We start from the raw sequence: 22,329 nt of genomic DNA, 5'->3' as shown, positions 1-22,329 counted from the left end.
AATTAGGGCTTTCAGAATGAACATGATGAGAACAAAGTCGGCAAGTACACCGTAGGAGTTACAGGAGCTGCTATTTAAGTTATTATATTTTCATGTAAGTTCAGGAAGTATTTGAATCACAGTGAGTCCTAGATTTACAATTTTTGTCTTTCTTAATCTACAGGTACAGGAAATCATTGGTTCTACAGTTGTCATTTCCCTCTACTGAGAGCTTTGGATTTTAAGAATTAAAAACTATTAGCATACAGCTTTACATTCACTAGCCTCAACTAATGAACCTACCCTACTCTAAGTGCCTAGAAGTAAGTTTATACAATAATTAAATGTGAAGAAACTCAAGACAGAAGTCTTGGATTCTTGATTCATAGAAAAAGTCAAATGTGGTTCCAGATCAAGAAATCTCTCAAATTCAGACATGGTGCTGGGTTAGAATGATGTCTTGACTTCATTTCAGGCTAAAAAAAAAGATATGTATTGGTCAAACGAACCTTTCTCTAAAAAACTTCAACACAAAGAATCTCCCAGACATTACCAGATGTGTAAACGTTAGTAATACACTGCAAACAGATAAAGATACTTCATGTTTCTTCTCTCAGAAACACTTCATATACTAAATAGTCATTGGATGCAAAAATTATGAAGCTTATATTATTATAACATATTTGAATTTAAAAGTTATTTGAGTTACAAAGTTTATTTCTATATATAAGAGTGTACAGCACAACAGAAAACCCTATTCAGGAAATCATTCACGCTGTGGGAAAAATAATAAGTTCTAATTAGCACGGTCACCCACAGTGAAAGTGCACACTTTTTTTTTGCCACACGTTTATGGCAAATGCACACATGTATTTTATTTTGTTAACATCAATATGCTTCTGGATAGAAGAATATGTCCCTGAAGATGTCCTTGCTCCTTGCAGGGGGGTTGGACTAGATGACCTTTAAAGGTCCCTTCCAACCCAAACTATTCTATGATTCTATAATATTACAGAAGCTACATATACAAACTCACACGTACGTATGTGCACGCACATATAATACATAAAATGCATACATTTTATGACATTATGACATTAAAAGGATTTCAAAGGCCCTCAAATTATACACAGTTGATTTTCTATATCCTCAACGTTAGTAAAACATTTTGCTGAGCCTTTGAAATTAATACATTTCTAACCTGCCAAATTTCCTAGAAGCAGTTAGAAAACTTCTGTTACGAAACTTCTGCAACTCTCCCATTTCTTAAAAATGAGTAAGTAAAGAGTTGAGGTGTTTGATCAAATTTTTCAAACACTTATGTACTCATCTAATCTGTAATTCAGATAAAGATGACAAAACGCCCCTGTACACCTTACTGTTCAGATTAAGAAAACCACAGGTTGGGATGTTTTGTGTGTGGTGACAAATAGCTTAAAAGAAAAAAACTTCTCAGCTTTCTCATTAAACACTTAATTAGAATAATCTGAAGATGGGGCACCCAAATTATTTCTGTGATACAATGCAGAGCAGAATGCATGTCCTGATGCATAATTAAAAGATGTTTTTACTGTGTTATCCAACACCTGTGTATATATCGTCCCACTTAAGGTCAATAAAGCTATAGTGAACCACTGTTCTTATTCTCATAGTATTTATCATCACACTTTTAAAACCTAAAATTATTTTTAAAATTCAGAGGTGCCTGGAAGGACCACAGGATTCCCTTGCAGGAGTACTGCACTAAATTCCACCCTTTATGTACTGATAACAAGAGCTTTATTATTAGGATGAAAACCAGTCTATTTCATACCTGCAATACTGACTGCACACCAGCTCGTACATTTTGCTCTTCAGTATCAATTTCAGATATTTTATGCAAAGTGTCTTCGTAACAGCCATTTCTTGCCCAGTTTGAATTTCTAACGTGACTGGAGTTCATCCCTTTTTCCTGAAAAATATTTTTTCTTAAAATCCCATAGATTTATAGACAGGTATTTTGGTTTTATATTAAAGGAAAAAAAAGATATAATAGATATGAAGTAATAAACAATGGCAGACAGACGTTTAAACTATATTTTAAGAAGTTTGTATCAATTATTTTGTAGTATCTGGATGAAATAACTACTATTTTCCTCATCTTTTTATTTGTATGTAATTTTTACACAGCTGAAGGTTGGCATACTGTGTAATCCACATCTTGAGAATAGTTTATGAAACTATATGAAATTTTAAATTGAACTAACCACACTACATAGATCAAATTGGCAGCCCATTCATGCACTGTTTAATTACCATTGTTTATTCACAACAGATGCTCTGACATCAAATTAAAACACATATCTGTCAAGGAGGCCACTCCTCTGTCTACTAGTGTATCAAAAAGATGCACAAATATTAACCCATAGTATTTTACCTCTTCTCTTTCTTTTGCTTTCTCTGATGAATTGTGGTCAGCACCACTTTCATCACAATCTACAGCTGTGTACTGCATTATTTCTTCAGGTTCTTTCATAAATAAAGGCTTATCTTCTTGCTGAATCCATTCCTGATACACCTTTACCACTTTCCTCATGGCAGCCGCTTCACATATCGGCAACAGAAATGCCTGTGAATAGAAAGAGAAATAAACAAAAACCCAGTTACAATACTTGAAGTTTGGCTCCATAACGCACACGTTTTAAGGGATAAGGGGGACAAAATACAGACACTGTAGGATCTGAACAAATAAATTACTCCTGAACCTAAATGTTTGCTTACTTTCTTCATCTGTAAACTGAAATTATGAAAAAAAAAAAAAAGTTTTAACAAGAAAACTTGTCAATAAAGCACTTTGAAAACTTCGCTGCCAAAGAGAGAGATACAAGAATGCATACAACATGCCTACTCAACACCTAGCCTGCTGAAATTAAGACCTAAACATTTACAAAAAATAACGCAAAACGAACAAGCAGAAGTTTCTATCACTGCTTCCATTTGGAGGACCTGTAAGAGTGAGCTAAATTAGTTCTAAATTATTAAGAAAAATTCAAGTGACACACATTACTGGTAGCCATGTATCTTTTTTTTTAGCTAAATGAGATTTTATAAAACAGTATCTTTAAAACAAATGACTCCCTGAAGAGACTTCAGAACTATTGGTTCAATAAAGTGTGCCTTTGAGTCAGTGTGATGGCTGATCAGTGCCCTCTTCAGGAGGTCTTCTGTATTTGCTGTGCTGGTCACAGATCAGAAACTTTTAACATTAGCCAGTATTTAACTAACTGTACATCTATTTACCAAAGATCATGATGCCCTAATTGTATTTTAAAAAGAACAGATAAACTATGCTAACAGATAGTTTTATGGAGCCCATAGTCTGAACGTTGAAAACTCATTGCCCATGTCTTTAAGAAGTGCCCACTTGACACAAGCAGTGTTTTCTTCCTCTGGAAATGGACATTTATACCACTATGGCACTAAAAAGTATTTTGTTGTGTATTACAGAATTCAGCTGACAAGTTCAGTCATACACACTCACTTATCAGGTCTATCAGTCTTCTTTAAGTCCATATACAGTTTTTGTACCCTGGAGTTTAAAATGCATAAAACTTCCAGTGTTTGTTGGTTTTTTTGGTTGTTTGGTTTTTTTTCTTTTTCAGACAATCTTCCAAGCATTCTGTACAACCGAAACCTCCTCCTTCTACTCAGCCCTACTGTTTTAGAAGCATTACAAACATCTGGCACATTAGAAATGAACTTACACTGAAAACTTCTGGCTGAACAATGACTTAAATGAGATCTTATAACTACACATGAAATCCAAATAATCTACATAACTCACAGAGTGCCTTGTGAAAAGAACGAAGAAAATTGCCTCTGCTGCCCCTTTCACTGGGAGTTTCTTAATAGACTCTATATTTAGAGTAATAATTGAGACTCTATATTCAAGGTCTCAGACTCTGTAAAGCTTTGAGTGGCAGGTGAATTTGGGCAACAAATTTTGGGCATATCTCTTTCAGTAATCATAGCATCCAAGCTCTTCAACCTGTTGAATGTGGACAAGCTTCTGACTTTTATTTATCTCATTTGAAAATATAAATTTCATCCACATATACTGGAGTTCTAAAATGTTTACTTTTCTGCTGTTTAAAGTAATTAGTGTCATGCATTTCAATTGAAACTTAGTATATTTTTCTTTACTACTATTCAGAAAAATCTCTTCATCTTTTGATCTACAGCATATTCTATTGCAAGTATGTTCAGCTAATATTTCTGGTTACAGTAAAGTCTGAACCAGAAGCAATTACCTTCTATAGCCATCTGTCCCACACTTCTGATGAACACTATCAAGGAAAGGACATTTGATTGCTCTTAAAACAGCTCTTTAACAGCTGCAGACTCCCACAGTAGGCTTATTTTAATATGCTTGGTTATGAGCTGTAATAGCTATGGGATTTATGTATTGAAAGATCAAACATTCCTGTCTATGGGGAACTGTGAAATCCAAGTTAAATGTTGTTGAACTAGTTATTAAGGAAATAAAATTAGAAAAATCAGGAACTGGGGATATTCTACACAGAAAATATTTCAGAATTTTTACTTTTCAATTCCTAAACCTTAAAGGCAAGATAACAGAAAAAAATCTGTACATTTATATGATGTTCTGCTTAGTAAACGCACTTGAAAGAAAATCATAACGTAATGGTAATTTACAGTATAATAATCAAGATTCTTGCATTCTAAAGAAGGTCCTTTACCTGTCGAAAAATCTCAGTTAGAAAATTAACATTGCTTCTTTTAGAAGAAAAGACTTTCCGGACAATTTCAATATCAGTTAAATGCTCTTCATCAATACTGCAGAGGCTGGAAGAACTTGGTTCTCTCTCTGTTAGAGTGCTTGTATTAGAATGAGATTGTTCTGGCTCTGCATTTCTGTCCTGCTTATCAGTACTGTCATTTTTGCTGTCCTCCCTTGAAGCCATGCTAGCAGCTGCTCTCTGAAAAAAAAATGAAAGAATATTTCATAGCTGATTTTTAGTACAACAGTTGAATAGTACAATTTAAGTTATACAACAGTATAATTTAAAACAGTACAAAGAATTCAGGAAAATACAGGATTCACTGCATGTCTATTTATGAAAAACAAAATAGCATAATTTGGGGGAAAAAAAGCAGCATAGCCAGTCCTTCTGAAATAAATTAATAAGCAGAAAATTTCTTTGGAAATTCCTTTTTTAAAATTATCTATTAGTTATAATTATCAGAGGAGTCCAGATGGCTGACATAACAAGTAAGACAACATGAAAACAAAAACTTGGTTGTGTATTTGGTTTTACCTGAATATTCTTTGGCACATTTTCACCTTCCACCCCAGGAATATGAGGTCCTGTATGAGGTTTTGGCTCAAGCCAGAAAGACACCAACCACCGAATGACAATAACACGAGCCTTAATAAAAGGTTCTTTTGTGCAATATAGTGCCTCATTGGTTTCAGCATCTTTCTTAACCATTACATAGTGTGGCTTTGGTCTCATTTGTGGTATATCTGTAAGGAAACACAGCGTCTTAAAAACACGTCCAAAGAGAAAGCTCTATATAAGAAAGAAATCCTAAAACCATAACCAATATATGTGAACTTTCAGAGGTCGTGGGTTTTTTTCATATTCACTGTTGCACAACTCATCCCAAGATGTGCCAAAATGGCTGTGTTAGAGAAAATTTCAAGACTAAACTATAAGACATCAAAAGGCTTTAATTTTCTCCTGGAGGGAGACAACATTTTTGGTCTGACAGATAATAACTTGTTTCTGCTATGCAAAACCTTTACTTTTTTTTATCTGAAAATGATTTCAATAGTCTTACAGCCTTGCTTGCATTTTTTTCTTTTTAACAAGTAAACACATTTCTTTTGATTGTTTTCAGCTTTTTAAAGCTACATGCCATACTCAGTATTCAAAGACAAACTTCAGCAAACTCCATACTTCACACTTTCATTGAAAACTACAAAAGAGTTCTAAGTAGCAAAATAACTGTTAACTAGACTAAATATGGCCTATACAAGAAAACTATTTTCCTATGGAATTAAGATATTGTAAAGTTTCTTCATTTTTAAGAAGCTTGTAGTTCTCTAAGTTACTAAGCAATGGTCCCTTACAACTTTAGATATTCTATGACCCATACCATTTTACAGCCTTTTAAGAATCCTATAGATCACTTACCCCCTACTGCTAAACCTACTGGGAAAAGCAGATGCAGTTCAGAAGCAACAACCATCACATTTCCTAGTGCATCTCTAAAAAGATCTCTGTATCGGTCCGCAGCAATCCATAATAAAGCAAAACAGTAAATGATACAGGTCATCAATTCTTTACTGATACAGGTGCCAACAGCTAATCATAGCTACAATGGGTGAGTTTTAATTGCAAACTGTATTCTAACAGCAGCTGCAATGAACACCGTCTCTTCGGGGCTGCAATGCGTGACAGACGAAGAGAACAGTGAGAAATTCTGCTCCAAAACTATGCGAGACTCACAGCTTCATCTAATGCCACACCTGCAACTAGATAATTTTGCTGCACTTTATTGTCAGAGAAAGGGCACATGCATCTTCATGTGACTTAGCTCAAAGACGATTCTACAGCACTAGCTCCCATACTAGCTTGCAAGGAATGTAACGAATGATGCCCACTGGGTAGGCAATCCTGCTTCGAAAGAACGGTGGTTATCTGAGGTCTATAACCTACAACTCTATTTTCTCCATCCCATGTTCTACATGATAGTTCAGAACTGTCTAGCTCTTCTGGTTCTCTACTGTGTTAGTGACAAAGATGCTGATGGTGCCATGACTATTCTTGAATCTGCTTCAGAAATAAGTGACAGTTCTTAATAACTCTTAAAAACATTACAAAGAATTGGGGGGGCGGGGAGGTGATGGGGCGACAACATGAACAGACAGTTTTTAAATGGTGCATAATGTACATTTCTGCAGGGATAAATATCAACAGCCCAGTTCATCTCCAGCCATGCATCAGCCAACTCAACACTGCAAAATGTCATTCCTGGGTTTCACAATCCAAGACAGGGTGTAGAACAGTGCAGCAATACAAATAATCAATCTGAAACAACTATGAAACTTCCAGGTGCAAACAACATTTATCTGGGAGTGGTGTCCCAATTATATTCCTAGTTCTAGAAGGGCAGGTATGAGATCTGCTCTGACACAAAAAGTAAATGGAAATTTGCCTGAGAACTGATCATTACATGCTGTCAGAACACACCCTGCTACTGGTGTTTCAGTATCATGATGTTCATCTGGTGACAGCACACAAAACCAAAAACAAATTAAAAAAAACTCAACAAAAAAATCCAGAAAGAAGGCATGGAAAATGATGGTCTTATCCAGATATGGAGAGGGGTAGATTGGAGAGACACAGTATTTCAGCACTGCCTCAACTCTCCTATAGCTTGCGGTACATGAGTAAGAGAAACGTTCCCTGGTCTTACAGGCCAGAAGGCAGATAAAAGATACTAATGGTGGGAGTCAAAGAAGATGCAAAGTAGTTATGCTGAAGAATATCAAATTGTTCTCTGACTGTATCTTCCTACTGCAATGTCAAGAGTTACTTTAAGGGATCCAGTGTAACTTCTGCCAGGTGATGGTATCATAACCCAGGTGGAACAAATCTGGATAGCAGCAAAGAAATAATCAGCTACTATCTAGGTAACTAACTTACGACAGTCATATGTACTTTTAGGCATCTGAGGTGAATACAGCCTACCCGCCAGACTGCTGTAAAGGTTTCCTTGTTAACATTACAAATACACAACACAACATTCAGCATCAGCACTGAGGCTATCCAAGCTGGTATGTCTCAGTGGAATTTCAACAGCCACATACAAAAGTAGTCATAAACTCATCATGATGGTGCTAAACTGAGGAATGTTTCCAAAACAGACTTTAAAGTTGCATCCACTATTTTTAATGGAAGCATTACCTTTAGAGAAAACTAGATGACTTATGCATATCATCCACCTATGTAAGTAACAAATGCACAGAATACTTTTTAGAAAGTTTACAAAGAGTTTATTTCCTACAAATAAAAAAACAGTACATTGTTTTCATTCTGTGGAAAGCAGCACGTTAGTAAGAAAATTAAAAACTAATATATCTTAAAACATAAGCACACGTAACACTACAATCAGTGAAAAAAGGGAGCCAATGCCTGGTTGCACAGTATGTAAATATGCAAAAATCAGTTCTCTCTGGTATCTATGAGCGTTCAGCAGGGCATGCAGTAAGCCTGTCTTTGCAGCACACTGTCCTCTTCTGTAGTTTCACGATATCCTCTCAGAAGATCCAGTCTCTCTATTCTCTCTCAACTGCTGCAGCTGCTCCTCAAACATATCCTCCTTCAGTCATTTCTTATATTTTCACATTTCTGTCCATCTTGGAAGAGGGTGTCAAGGCTCCAGATGAGGACACTGATGTAAAACCAAAGCAGACAGAACCTTATTAAATTGACTCAAACAGCACAAGAGGAAATATTCCCTTCCCCCAACTTTCCATTTTTCCTTTCTGTTTTAAGCTTTTCCGACTCCCTGTCCTTCCCCCTCTAGGAACTCGGTGTGAGCTCGTGCCAAAAACGGCAGAAAGCTGGAGGAAGACATAAAAAGGGTAGAAAATGAAAAAGCTAGCAAAAATACAGTTGCAATGGTGCACACGTGTAGTTTTGACCATGCTTACTTTTTAAGGCAATAAAGGGTTCAGAAGGAATTAAGAGCTGCAGAGAGCTGTAGGACAGCCCACTTTATTATTGTTTAAATGAAGGAGCTCATCTAAATAGCTTGGAAATGCTAAGGAAGGCACCTTACTATGATGGAACAAACAATGCCCCTGGAATATTACTGTTGTATTTGTAGTTCTTACTAAAGAGTTTCCAAAGACCACCTTACAGAAACTAAACAGATGTTAAAAGACATTAAAAAAAAAAAAATCACAACCTCATGGACTCTTCTAAGCCTAGATTGCTCTTCTAAGCCTGTAATACTAAAGCTAGAATTTGGAGGAGGCACAATACTAGCTTCTTGTAACTGGAATGTTCGTTGCTTATTACTGTAATCAATATACTTATCTGAAAACCTGCCTTAACAGAAGAAGGGAAAAAAAAAAAAAAAAAAAAAATCACAGCAACAAAAAAACTCAATCCAATATACTATCTCCAGAAAAGCCCTGTGTCAGTGCTTGCTTACTAATACTACTGTTTTGATTTGCACCTCATGTCTTCTCCTGAATTAAACATTATACCAGTAGCATAAGAACTTCTGATTTTAGTAGCAGGCTCAGTGTCCAGGTTTGCCCCCGTTTTCTCCTTAAATGCTGTCAATTTAGTTTAGAACAGGAACAGGATTGTTTTCAGAGTAAGGAGATGCATGCGAGAGAACTTCTTAGAGGAGAAAAGACTATCCTACTTACCAGAGGTTCTGTTGCTTTCATTACTGTATTCTTCCCAAAACCCTTGTCATTGTTGCTAACTTTGCACAGTTTCAGACACCGACAGTAGTTTTGTTCATCTGTGCCCATTTACGCTTCTTGTTCCCCATGGTCGTCTTCTTTACTAAGGCCTTGGAAGTTTCTTGTTTATGGTTCACATAAAAAGAGAGGAGTACAGTAACACTTCTGTGGAAGACTCAATCAAGATCTTCACAGAAAGAGAAAATATTGTTTCCACATTTCTTGTTCAAGGATGTCAAGCAGCAGTAGGTTTGCTTTCTCAGGACTGCTTACCATCCCTCTTGTAGCTATTTTATCACTGAACCTCTCCAGTATCTTCACACAACTCTTGTTCTGCTGTTGCTTATGGCCGGATTTATATTGTTTCTTCGCCTCTAAATGAGAGGGTCCACTGTTTGTCTTTCCCAGGAAAATATGGTTTTGAAACACTCATCTCTGAAGAAAGCCACAATCCAAATACATGTACATGGACTGGCAGAAAGTAAAACCTTTTCAACAAACTCCCCTGGCAGCTTGATTTTAGAATATGAAATTGTGGCTGGAGATCACTATTAATCCTTGTGAGATGCTACATCAACAGGTAGGAGAAGCAGTGAGATGTTCGTATTATTCAAGCAATGAAATGGCAGCTTAAAGCCTGGGTACACAGTATTGCTTTGCAAACAAGAGTTCTGAACTGTGTTGGCTTACAACCAACACGTGCACGTGTGCATGCAAAACTGAGCAAGCAAAATCAAGATATTTAAAGAACATTCTAATTTAGAATGGGCGAAAAACCTCTGACCAAAACTCTAGTTAGGTTTGCTTAGCAAACACCTAAAATTCCACTCTCTATATGGAAAGATATATTCTAGCACCATCAGTTTTAAAGATTGTGTTAAACCCTAGCTTCCTCTTCCTATTGCAAGCTCTTGATAAAATACAGTTGACACAAAAATGTAACTAACTTTGCCCTGACTGAACTATGAGCAAGAACTGCATGATCCAAACACTACGAATCTGTACAGATAAAGCCAACATCCCCCAAAGAACAGCACACCAACACCTTTTATCTCAGCAACAGTAGTTTCTCTTCAGAGCCCAACTTAAATCAACAACAGAGGTCACATTGAAGAACTATGCACAAACATTTAATTTACCTGAATCAGGTTAATATAAGCAAGATTGACTCTAATGAAAGAGTCAGGTGCCTCCACAAACACAGAACTGAAAACCATGAACAGGAACCATAACATGTTCTCTCACAAGAAACACTTTTGAAGAATGTTCTTTATGGGCAACATGACTCAAGGGAAAAAAAAAAACAAAAACAAAAACCAAAACCCCAAACCTACCAAAACTGCTTTCCTATACTCTCTATTAGAGAAAATGTAATGATTTTATCAGCCGTGTTAACACTTACCAAGTATAGGGTTATACAAGCTGGTCTCCTTACAGATGTTTGGGAAAATAGAAGGTAAGTAGTATTTCTTAAAATTCGCAAATAAAAATGAAAATCCCTTTTCCTGGTTTTCCTTGTTCTTCCATTCTAAACTCTTAACCTTAAAAAAAGAAATTGGATAAAGTAAACACCTAGAAGTAGAAAATAAAGATGACTGATGAAACGTCTTCTTTGTAAGTTATTTCTTTGGAACTAAATCATATGGATTTTAATGAACATTTTAGAAAGACTGAACAGAAACTACCTAGGAAATGTCAATGAATCAAAGACTGTTCTCGTCCAAAATGTAGCTTCAAAATGAACTTTAACACATCAAATACTGAAAACAATAGAAATATATCTATTTTTATGGTCATCTTCCCAAGTCAGTGAGTAAATCCAAACTGACTGGTTTTAATAAAACAGTTTTTTTTTCAAAATGTTTTATAGAGAAGGACAATTCCCCATCCTAACTCTGAACATTTGTTTGACAATTTATTTTAACACTTTTTGACTAACAAGTGTCCAGATACTCATTATAATAGGTACTTGGATTCATTTGTACAGTTGGCAATGTGAAACAAATCTGTCAACCACAAGCAGTAGAAGACACAACTTTAAAGTTGAATTACACAAATCTACTTTCATGGATCATGAGTGCTAAGCCTTCCCCATCATGAAATGTTTTCCTACTGAAAAGCATAAGTTCTCCTTAATAATAAACACAACATGCAGTTTCCATCTTTGTCCTGGAGAATCCATCTACCTGTGAGCTGGGTAATCTATCAAGTCTACCATAAATAAAATAAAGGAAGTTTTTTGAAAAGTGCCTTTTTTTTTCCTTTTTCCTCTTCCTCTATTCCTTACTCCAAGTCCACAGTTCTATTACAATCTGTTTTCAGGGCAATGGGCCTTTAAAACAAAATATACATACATTTCCCTCCCCAAAACAGTTCAATAGAATGGATAACCAATATGTAGAAATCAGTGACACAAAGTCCTTTAGCAGAACTTAATATCAAAAAAGTAACTATTCAGCTTGAAATTTTCAGTGCCTCTAAAGAGACTTCAGCAAAAGACTTCAGCATTCACGTAGTGAACAAGTTCTGACACCTGTCTCAGTGACTTACCTAAATTTAAATATAATACTACCAATTTGTTATAGAGAAGGCAGTTGTCTTCAAGAATGTAAGGACTATTTTTATTCAAACTTAACAGTCATCATTAAGCCTAGCCTACAGACCACAAGTATGATGACCTCTATTCAAACTGGGAGATCCTGGAAGCAACAAAATGAGGTTGCAAATTATTCCTGCACTGCAAGTTCACAGAGCAAGATGGATAAAGGCAAACCATGAAATGCTTCAGTTTAACATTGACCATATTTGTACCGCTATCCAGTGCCTCTAGCAAACGTGCAAAAGTGTGAAGAAAAAGTTATGGATTGAAACCCAACTGGGTTCTGCTGGACAAGTCTGACCCAGAAGGCAGTACCCTTGAACACCTACAGCACATCATGCAGCCAAGCACTTTTCTAGGCACATGACAGCACAGTAGGCTTGGAAGCAGCATGTGCTAACTGGCTAGCAAATCAATTACATAAAATACAATAGCTAAATCAGTTTTTTATAGGAGCTCTTGCCATGCCCTGTCCTAGACATCTAAAGTATTGGCTGAGATCATGGAAATGTCAGAGCAAGAAGGGAAGGACATAGCATGCACCCAAGTTGTGCACTAGATACTCATTCAAGACTTTATTTTCTGTGCACAGCTTAGCTCCATAATCTGCCTTTTAGATAGCTTGAGGTCTCCAAGATCTTACTACCGACCATCACATAGCAATGCCACTAGGTGAGTATAATCCCAGCAGCGCAGCTCCTTTCAAGCAGAACATAACTCATAAGCTTTGCCTGATCTGAAGTATTCTGAATATGTACTGTTTCCCATTGCTTGGGTTTTGAAGAGGTTCACTTGCTCAGCTGTAGCAGTAATCCCAAATTTTCTCCCTGTAGTGTACTGTATTACACTTGAGCTTACAAGTCTCCTAGAACTAAAGTCCCAGAAAGTACAGTTAAGATAGCAACAGGAGTCATGGCACCTCCCTGCAAGATCTGGATAGAAAACATCTTGTTGATCAGCAGGGGAGGGTGGGGGGGAAAGACAGACATAATTTCTGTATCACACTCTAAACACACCCTGGAACATTTCTACTAACCAGGGCTTTCCAGTAGCTTAGAGTGTTTCCACTAAAGAATGGAGAAGCTGTATGTTTTAATCTTCTGTAACAGCAGAAATTCCAGAAAGATAGCTGGAAGAAAAATATGACGCTAAACACAGTCACTGGCAGTCCCAGTCTTGCAAGTCATTGGGTCTGACATCCTATTTCTGTTTGGTTTTGCCAGCTAGCCCAAGTATAAACCTAGGAGAAAGGCTAGAAAAAGTTTGCTCAGACTTGTTACAAGCCCATATCACAAAAATTCAGTGCTTTCAGTTAGACATTTCCCCTTAGTTTGAAAAGCAAATTCCCTGACGACCAAGAAACTCACATAATAAGAAAGTACACAGCTGATCCTTCCACTGGTTAAAGGCAACAGGATGGGAAGGTGGGAGGTGGAAACGGGAAAGAAGTCGGAATCAACATTTCTGGAAATGACTGATAAAACTTGCTTTTTCTCTATGCTGCAATCTGACGCAAGACTGTTGTAACAGACCTATGAATCTTCACACAGAAGACAAGTGAAGATTTTCTAAGGGAATTTACTTTTTACAAAAGACACTTGGTGTGGGAGGGCAAGGGGTAGGACTGTTTAAAATATTTTTATATACATTTGCAGTGCTACTAGCAAATGTCTTCTTGTAATGGACAAACAGGTGTCACTTGATCATACTTGCTTGCTTGAAACCTATAGAACATACCTGAATTACTATGTATTTCAAAAGTGCTTCTAAGAAATAGCTTGTTAAATCTTCTTGTCCTTTATCTCCTGATTGCGGAGGAACAAGTGGAGTGATTTCCTCTATAGTCACTTGAGCTATTTAAAAAAAAATAAATTAAAAAGTATATCTAACATTGCATAAATTATATACATAACTCATGCATAAATTGAAAGCAGAAATATACTGAGGTAAGCAGGGACAGTTACAGGCAAAACAACTCACCCATAGATTAACAAAAACTAGGAAATTTTAGCTAAGAAACCACAACAGAACAAACTTCCTACATATGCAAAAACACAGCAGATAGTAACTCAGTACTCCCTATGCACCTTGGGAATCTACCTGCCAAGACACAATTTTTCCAAAAGACGTAATAAATTTATTTTGGAATTTGTGCACAGTAGTGTAACATTTGTTTCACAAATGTCAAATCATTATTTACATCTCTCATTATTTTCTTCATTCAGCAGTTGATCAGTTATATGTCCACGATGTTATACTAGCTCTGTACTTTCTTTACCTCTACAAGGAAGCTAGTTCAGGATTATTTATCTCTTGTTTCTGCAGTTAAATGTTCTCATTTCACTTTTCGCGCTCTGCATTTTTATGCTGCCTACATCCCCTTTAGATTTATTCCTCCTTTCCTGCTGTAGAGATATAAACACAAAATTAAGCCCTGTTTTGAAGTTAAGTATGTACCAAACTTTTATCCGCAGAGCTACCCTGCCATGAAATTCATCTGCTAAAACAGTTTTGTTTCAGTAAATTTAATTACCAGTCAAAGAGACACTGCTTGCTTCTACAAGCAATGCTTATGTCAGCTCTAAAGCATTGGGTGGAGGGGGGAAAAAGGCAACAGCACTTAACGTTCAGACAAAAAGTTGTTAGCTTCTTATTCACATTTATGTGAATGCACAATTTGCACTTATGACCCCATCAAACTGCAACTCATTAATAAATTAGCTTAAAATTCTACTAACAGGAATAAATGGAGTTAGGAGGCAAGAGGCTCCCCAAAGCTATCAGTATCTGGTACTTACTGCTAGAGCGAACAGTCAAAGAAAATCTGTCATAAGAATTATCTTAAGAGAAAAATAATCCTCACTCTATCAATTGGAGTCAAGATTATGATCTTCATATTAAAAAAAAAATACCTATAAAGTATAAAAAGCTTATCTCTGAATGCTCAAGCCTTCCCACTGATGCAGAACTTTCTGATCTCAGGTTCTAAAATTTACAAGCCCTAATTTTTGTGGAAGATTCCGAGCCACAAGAATATCACAGCTTTAATTGTCTGGTCATATACAGATACAGCAAGAAGATCAATCATTTGGCTTTATGCATTTCCCTAACAACCACTCATTCTCTTGAAGGCTATGCCAGAAACTGCTTTGTGTAGCTTGTTCCCTAGAGTATGGCAAAGCCAGCGCAAACATTCAACACAAGCAGAAACCACCTGTGCAAGTTTCCAGTAGATGCAGTATCTGCTTGTCATTCTTAAGAATAATTACATGAAATCGGCCAGTTTATTTTCACCCTCTATGTGTTAAGCTACTACAGTCATACTTTCAAAAAACTGAAAACCAAATAAAAAAAATCAACTCACCCCCAAAAAACAGCAGCAACAAAAGACAAAGTTACTATTGGACCAAGACCTGATAAACTGCCAAAAAACCTCATTAACAGTTCAATAATCTCCCTGGGTACATACGTGTGTTAGCTCTTCATTACTTCAACTTGCTGAGAATTGAATTATGTAGAGAATTGAGTAATATTACCAGATTACTTACTTTCTTGAACATTAAGTGGAGGGTTAATGAGATTATCTAGTGTTCGGGGACCATATTCAGACTGGGGTGATGAAAATCCAGGAATCAAGCAAGAAAACATCCATAATTGTTCTTTACTACAGTTATTTTGAAGTGCTTGAAGCCACAAAAGAAAGAGACGCACGCCCTCTCGCCGTATCTTAAAGCAAAAAAAAACAGAACAAGTTAACTTGTCCCAGAACATACAAAAGCACTTCCATTTGTCCTAGATGGAGAAGGGGATTGGTAGAAAAGATGACAACATACAGGATGACCACCACCAATCAGCAGAGCTAAGCTACCACACCTGCTGCTCCTGCTGAAATGCAAGAACAACCCTGGCACCTCAACTGTTTGCCTCACAGAATCTCTTTCATAGGATTGTCTCTGAAAGAAGAGGAAGAAAACTAACACGAGTCTAGTAACTTGCTTGACAACAGCAGTGCAAGATACCACGTCATTTTTTCAGAAAATACAAAGATCATTATAGAATTTCTAAATGTTTTCATGAATTATGACAACAGACTGAGCTCTTTGCAGCAGAAGGATCCATTCTACTCTCTTCCATTACTTCTTCAAGGAAGGTGATTGGAGTCCCAGACCAGTCCTCTTCTGGCTCTCACACTGGAGAATTTCAGCACCAGCCAAGTCTGCAGGTGGTTTACAGAGGAGTGGCATGGTTGTCTGCCGCAGTACCAAAACTACATGTTACACCTGGATGGCTTTTGTCCCATGGTCAACCGTTATCACGCTACCCACCAATAGGTCTCTTTGGCCTAGATAGTCTCCCACTTGGAAGAGAGCCTGAGCCTTGAAACCACAGCCTGAGCCCCAAAATCAGTTTCCTTGCTCCTAACAATGAATGGTTAAGGCTTACTTCTGCTTTAATGTAAATCCTTCAACCATTTGCACATGTTCTTAACTTGGCTACTGTATATAAGCACATTATTAATGTGACTAGTTCTACTGAGGTAAAGCTGATGATTAGAAGTCATTCTTTCATTACACACAAGTCATGATCTAGTTCTCATTCCCGTGCTGTTACCATAGAAATTCGCCCTTATATTCTTATTTGTACTTTTAACTATTTTAGACAGAAGTAGTATGCGACTTTTTCTAATACCTTTAATGAATTTCCAGTGTGAAGAAGCTTCTTTAAAATCAACCCTAAAAAGAAGGAAATAAAAAAAAAAATTGTCTGTTTGTTTGTTCTTTTTTTATTAAGTGAAATGTCAGAGTTCTCGGTCAGACTTGATAGTAACTTTTAAACAAGTCCTTGGCAATCTCCAATTTAATCTTGGTGAACTCAGTATCTTCAGGCAACTCTCTAAATGCCAGAAGGAAAAAAAAGATCACCTTTCATAGCTTCCTCGTAACCCATAACATCTTTCCCCGAGGACTTTTTGGCATGTGTACATTAAAAGTAAAATATTCCCAAGTCATTAATGTGCATAATATCAATGTTCCCCACTTACAAATACAGATCTCATTCCAACTTTTAAATTTATTACTAAGAGAAAAAATTAGGAAAAAAACATAATTACAAAGCAACTTTCCACCTGCCTTTCTTCTTTCTTAGACACTGTTCTATTTCCAGATTCCCAGCTTTAATTGCATGTAGAAGAGCACCTCATTACCTTGGTGGATTTTTTGGTTTGGGGTTTTTTTCTCCCTTCCTCTCGCTTGCAAGAGTTTCAAGACCATAATCCCGGTTATGCTACTTGAAGGTTAAGGAAATGAGTAGCACAAGCTACTAATAAAAACCAAGATTTAAAAAAAAAAAAAAAAAACCACGGGAGAAAATCAACTTACCAATACTATGAAATTGCCATCTCTGATGAATTCTTTCTGGAAGAAGTTGTAAAATTTTCTACAAAAAAAACAGAACCCAAGGATCTATGTTGCAGATATCGCACTCGGAAGACTAAAGAGCACTTGCACAAGGCCACAGTTCAGACGTTGAATGGTTAACTTAGAAAATTTTCACACTGCTTTCCTTGGAAGCATTGCTGTCCTTTCAAGATAATCCCATTCCCAAACCTAAGAAGGCCAAAGACTCCGACAGACTATCTGGCAAGTCCAGCATTAGACTTTACATGTCACTGGAGTTTATCTGGCTCCACTGCCTCTTTGCTGGATATTATTGCTTATAGCCTAGGGAGTGCAATGGGATGAGTATCTCCCTCAAATGCTCTGGTTCACAACAGGTTGTATTAGGTTAATTCTACCTTTATAGTGGCTTAAGCTAGGAAGCTCAGCTGTAAACTTGCCTCGGTGGCACAGGCAATTCAACATTTATGCCTAGCATAAAGCAGAAAGGTATTAGCATCTTGTAAACAACCTGATTTCCCAAAATAATTCTTGGTCCTGACACTCTAGAAGCCTTTGCAAGCTTCCAAAGCACAGGTCACCTAATACTCCTTTATACAGCAAGCAGTGAACAAATGAACCAGCTTTCTTCAGATTCACTCTTCTTCTAACAGTTAAGCCTACAGTTTTAAGCACCAATGTTTTTTTTTTAAAAAAAACCAACCTTTTTAAAAAAATCTTGAATTTGTACTTGACATATTTTTAAAAACTACAATCCTTGTACTATAATTATGAGCCTCCATCAAAAAAGAAAGACAAAAAATTGCCGTTCTAAGCTCAGAAGTGGTCCAATTTAATTAAACTAGTTTCTAATTCAACAAACGCTTTTGGTAAAGATATTGTGAAATGCTATTTTCAAATAATAAGAATTTTCAAAACTAAAAGGGATCAATAAAAACTAATCATGCAGCAGTAATTATAAGAAAAGTTGTTGGGACCAGTACTGTTTAATACCTTTATCAATGACAGAGACACTGGGACCGAGTGCACCCTCAGCATGTTTCCAGAGGACACTGAGCTGCATGGTGCGGTTGACGTGTCTGAGGGACAGGATGCCATCCAGAGGGGCCTGGACAAGCTTGAACAGCGGGCTCATGTAAACGTCATGAGATTCAACAAGGCCAAACGCAAGGGCCTGCACCTGGGACAAGGCAATCCCCGGTATCAATACAGGCTGGGGGATGCAGGGATTGAGTAGCCCTGCTGAGAAGGACTTGGGGGTACTGGTGGATGAAAAGCTGATGAATGTGCGCTCGCAATCCAGAAAGCCAACCATATCCTGGGCTGCATAAAAAGAAACACAGCCAGCAGGCTGAGGGGGGCGATTTTGCCCCTTTACTTTGGTGAGAGTACTGTGTCCAGCTCTGAAGTTCTCAGTACAGAGAAGACCTTATAACAGTCTTTTGATACCTAAAGAGGGCCTATAAGAAAGATAGGGACAGACTTTTTAGTAGGGTCTACTGCAACAGGACAAGGGGTAATGTTTTTAAACTAAAAGAGGGTAGACTTAGACTAGATATAAAGAAGAAATTTTTTATGGTGATGACAGTGAAACACTTGAACAGGTTGCCCAGAGAGGTGGAAGATGCCCCATTCCTGGAAATATTCAAAGCCAGGTTGGATGGGGCAATGACAAACCTGATCCAGTTGGAGATGTCCCTGCTCCTTGCAGGGGGGTTGGACTAGATGACCTTTAAAGGACCTCTTAAAGGTCCCATCCAACTCCAACTATTCTATGATAGCATGCAATCAAAACGTCGAAAATGATCACAGCTAATCAGAGATTGCATTTATGAGAATTTCAAAGTGTACAACACATGGGGGGAAGGGGAGAACACCACCACCAAAAAGTAATGAACTATCTGCAGGCATAGAAAACATCTTATTCCAGTTAAAATATCTTCCTGCAAAACAGCAAGTCAAGTTCTTCTTCTTCTCACACAAAGCACATATTCAATTCTAAGTAAAATAAAAAGGAATGCAGTTAAGCATAAAGCATACTTCCAAGCAACTGTAGGGTAGGGGAGACCTTATGGCGGTCTTCCAGTACCTCAAGGGGGCCTACAGGAAAGATGGGGAGAAACTCTTCAGTAGGGTCTGTTGTGAAAGGATGAGGGGTAATGGTTTTAAAATAGAGGGAGGTAGATTTAGATTGGATATTAGGCAAAAAAAATTTACAATGAGGGTGGTAGAACACTGGAACAGGTTGCCCAGAAAGGTGGTGGATGCTCCTTCCCCAGAAATATTGAAGGTCAGGCTGGATGAGGCTCTGAGCAACCTGATCTGGTTGGAGATGTCCCTGCTTCTTGCAGGGGGCTTGGACTAGATGACCTTTGAAGGTCCCTTCCAACCCAAACTATTCTATGATTCTATAGCTGTAATGTTATTATTCAACAGGACTTAATTCAAAGTAAAAAAACCACACACATAACAGGAGTATTCAAGTTATCTTACCTCAAAAATAAAAAGAATAGAATCTAATTCTTCTCTCTGAGACTTGTGACCTAGATAATAAACAGAAGATACACTTTTATTATCAAAACAAAATGCAAAAAATACTGACAAAGTTCCTTAGATGTGTAAAACAAAAACATGCATTTCTATAACCACAAGAATTCTTTTGCATTCCTTCTGCAAAAAAAAAAAAAAAAAAAAAGTATTTCCTAGTTACAGTTTATAATAGTTACATTGTTTATAACTTTCTACTATGGCATCAACAGTATACACGATATCTTGTTAAACAGAACTTAGAATAATTCTGCAGAACACAGGAAGTACAACACCTTAAGAATCGTCATTTTGCAAAAAGGCAAAACCAGCCATCAGAGAATTAAGTCTCCTTGCTCATCTCCATGGCATGCACCTAGAACAGCTCTGCCTTTATTTGCAAAGTTAGTGCTTACACGTATTTCTACATATCTAATGCTGTCACTTGTGATCACAGATACCTTGCTGTATTTTATAACAATCACAGAAGCATTAAGACAAAAAAGGTGTTCTATTTGAAATACTTACCTTTTTGTTTAAGACCTACTTCAATAGTCACAAAGTTTTCAAAGAACACATAATATATATGCGAGAAATGTAGGTCAAAAAACTGTTTGAGATCAATTGATTCTGCATTCTCTGAAAAACACAACAAAACATTGGTTTTATTTCTTTCAAATATTCAGAGTCAACCACTGCATACCACTATGTAGTAATAAGAACTGAAGATATTTAAGATAAAAATTATTATTGGTAAAGAAGTTTTTGAAGTTTTCATTCTTTCAAACTGAAGCTAAAGAAATTCAATATGACACACCACAAATACCTTAGTGAATTTTAAAAAGGGAAGCAGCATGTTCTTGCATGACAGTAATGCCCTCAAACCCCAGTCATGAACCAGAATTCCACCAGGATCAGCACTGTACAAATGAATGTTGTTGTAATTGTTAATTTAATATAAATACAGCTAACAACCCTGCCCAAACTCTACAACACAAAGACCATCACTGTCCCCAGCTGTAATTACTAGACACACAATCAAGCTTACTTAAGAAAGTCAGAGAAGGATGCTAAGTGAGAACCACCTCTGCTCTGCAGAGAAACAGGTTGGTAGGAAGCAAACAGCAGCACTGGATTCTCACTGCTGCCTCCTTGCTCCCTCCAAGCTCTAACAGGCACTTTCCTTTTCAGTCTGACCCAGTCCCCCATACTGCTTTGATTGTGTGGGCTCAGGAGATCAGAAGCTGGGACCTCAGAGATACCCTGAGGTGGAAACATCACTGTGAGTGTAGAGAGGATGTGCTTTCTTGTGCATCCCAGGAAGGTTTCCAGATTCTCTTCCCACAACCCCCTAAGATGGTTTTGTGCAAACCTCCAGTTAAAGAAATACACGATGACTTATCTAAATTCATTTTTAACTGATTGTTTAAAAAGATAATTCTTTCAAGCCTGTACACAGTGAACCAAAAGGACACTCCCTGTCGTGTCACATAACATTAGACTAAAGAAACCAGATGAATAGAACAAAGTATGGAAGCACAGCGGAACAGAGAGACAGTATTTTATACAGCAAAACCCTCCCCTTTCACAATATTGATGTGAAACAAACAACACCCCCCCCAAACATGAAGAGAGGTGAGGCAAACAAAACCTTTATATCATTCACTAGCTCTAAACATTGAGGCATCATGTTTCACTGTACATCTTTTACAAGTCCCCTTCTAATTCTTTATTGGATTATAGTTTTTTAACCCTTTTTAGAACGACATCAGTCTTTATAATCTCACACGACTGGATACACAACTGGTAGAGTACAAAGCAAAGAAACAATCAATTGAAAGGATGGCCAAAAGCATGGCATATTTTCAATTATATTTTATTATGCAGTTCTACAGGTCTGCCAACTCAACTTTATCACAAATCATGCTGTAAAAACTGGCAATACATGTTCAGTTTTTGCAGTATCACAGCATTCTGCCAGCATCTCACATAATCAGCGGGTAAGGCCGGAGCGCTGTGGGAGAAGATAGTGCTATATTAACACCTAACACCAACTCTTAAAGCAAAGCAGCTTAGCTAGCACTAAACTTAATGGTGCAGAGGGGCAAGTGTATGTGCCTGACCAGCTACACCATTACCTAACCTCCAGTTTTGCAGAAACTGCTACACCACTTACAGATCAGCAGCTGAACTGCTAGAGTTCAGAGCCTAAACAATTAAAGTAAGGACAACAAACAACAATTCCAGTTTAAACAAAATAGACCACAATTTTTACGAGGTATGGGCAATACACAAGAAAAGGAGCTATGACTAGAGCACAAGCACAACCGTTATAT

The 22,329-nt window shown here is 37.2% G+C and overlaps 1 protein-coding gene across 6 annotated transcripts in view; it reads right to left on the bottom strand.

Moving 5' to 3' along the window:
* The window catches only part of RALGAPA1 (Ral GTPase activating protein catalytic subunit alpha 1), a 137,610-nt gene that overhangs the window by 104,304 nt on the left and 10,977 nt on the right, over window positions 1-22,329 (bottom strand). For 5 of the 6 annotated variants that reach the window (XM_086749421.1, XM_086749422.1, XM_086749423.1 and 2 more), the window contains exons 2-12: window positions 20,522-20,632; window positions 19,961-20,010; window positions 17,450-17,507; window positions 16,761-16,804; window positions 15,620-15,797; window positions 13,809-13,924; window positions 10,875-11,013; window positions 5,298-5,506; window positions 4,719-4,958; window positions 2,396-2,587; window positions 1,793-1,930 (exon numbers count right to left, since the gene is read on the bottom strand). In XM_086749421.1, the coding sequence (XP_086605547.1) occupies window positions 1,793-1,930; window positions 2,396-2,587; window positions 4,719-4,958; window positions 5,298-5,506; window positions 10,875-11,013; window positions 13,809-13,924; window positions 15,620-15,797; window positions 16,761-16,804; window positions 17,450-17,507; window positions 19,961-20,010; window positions 20,522-20,632 (1,475 nt within the window). Of the gene's footprint in view, window positions 1-1,792; window positions 1,931-2,395; window positions 2,588-4,718; window positions 4,959-5,297; window positions 5,507-10,874; window positions 11,014-13,808; window positions 13,925-15,619; window positions 15,798-15,904; window positions 16,025-16,760; window positions 16,805-17,449; window positions 17,508-19,960; window positions 20,011-20,521; window positions 20,633-22,329 lie in introns of all 6 variants that reach the window. The other variant, XM_086749420.1, reaches the window with a different exon arrangement.

The sequence above is a fragment of the Chlamydotis macqueenii genome, chromosome 5 (genome assembly GCF_036417535.1).
Source record: "Chlamydotis macqueenii isolate bChlMac1 chromosome 5, bChlMac1.mat, whole genome shotgun sequence".
NCBI lineage: Eukaryota > Metazoa > Chordata > Aves > Otidiformes > Otididae > Chlamydotis > Chlamydotis macqueenii.
This window is presented reverse-complemented; position numbering and strand designations above follow the sequence as displayed.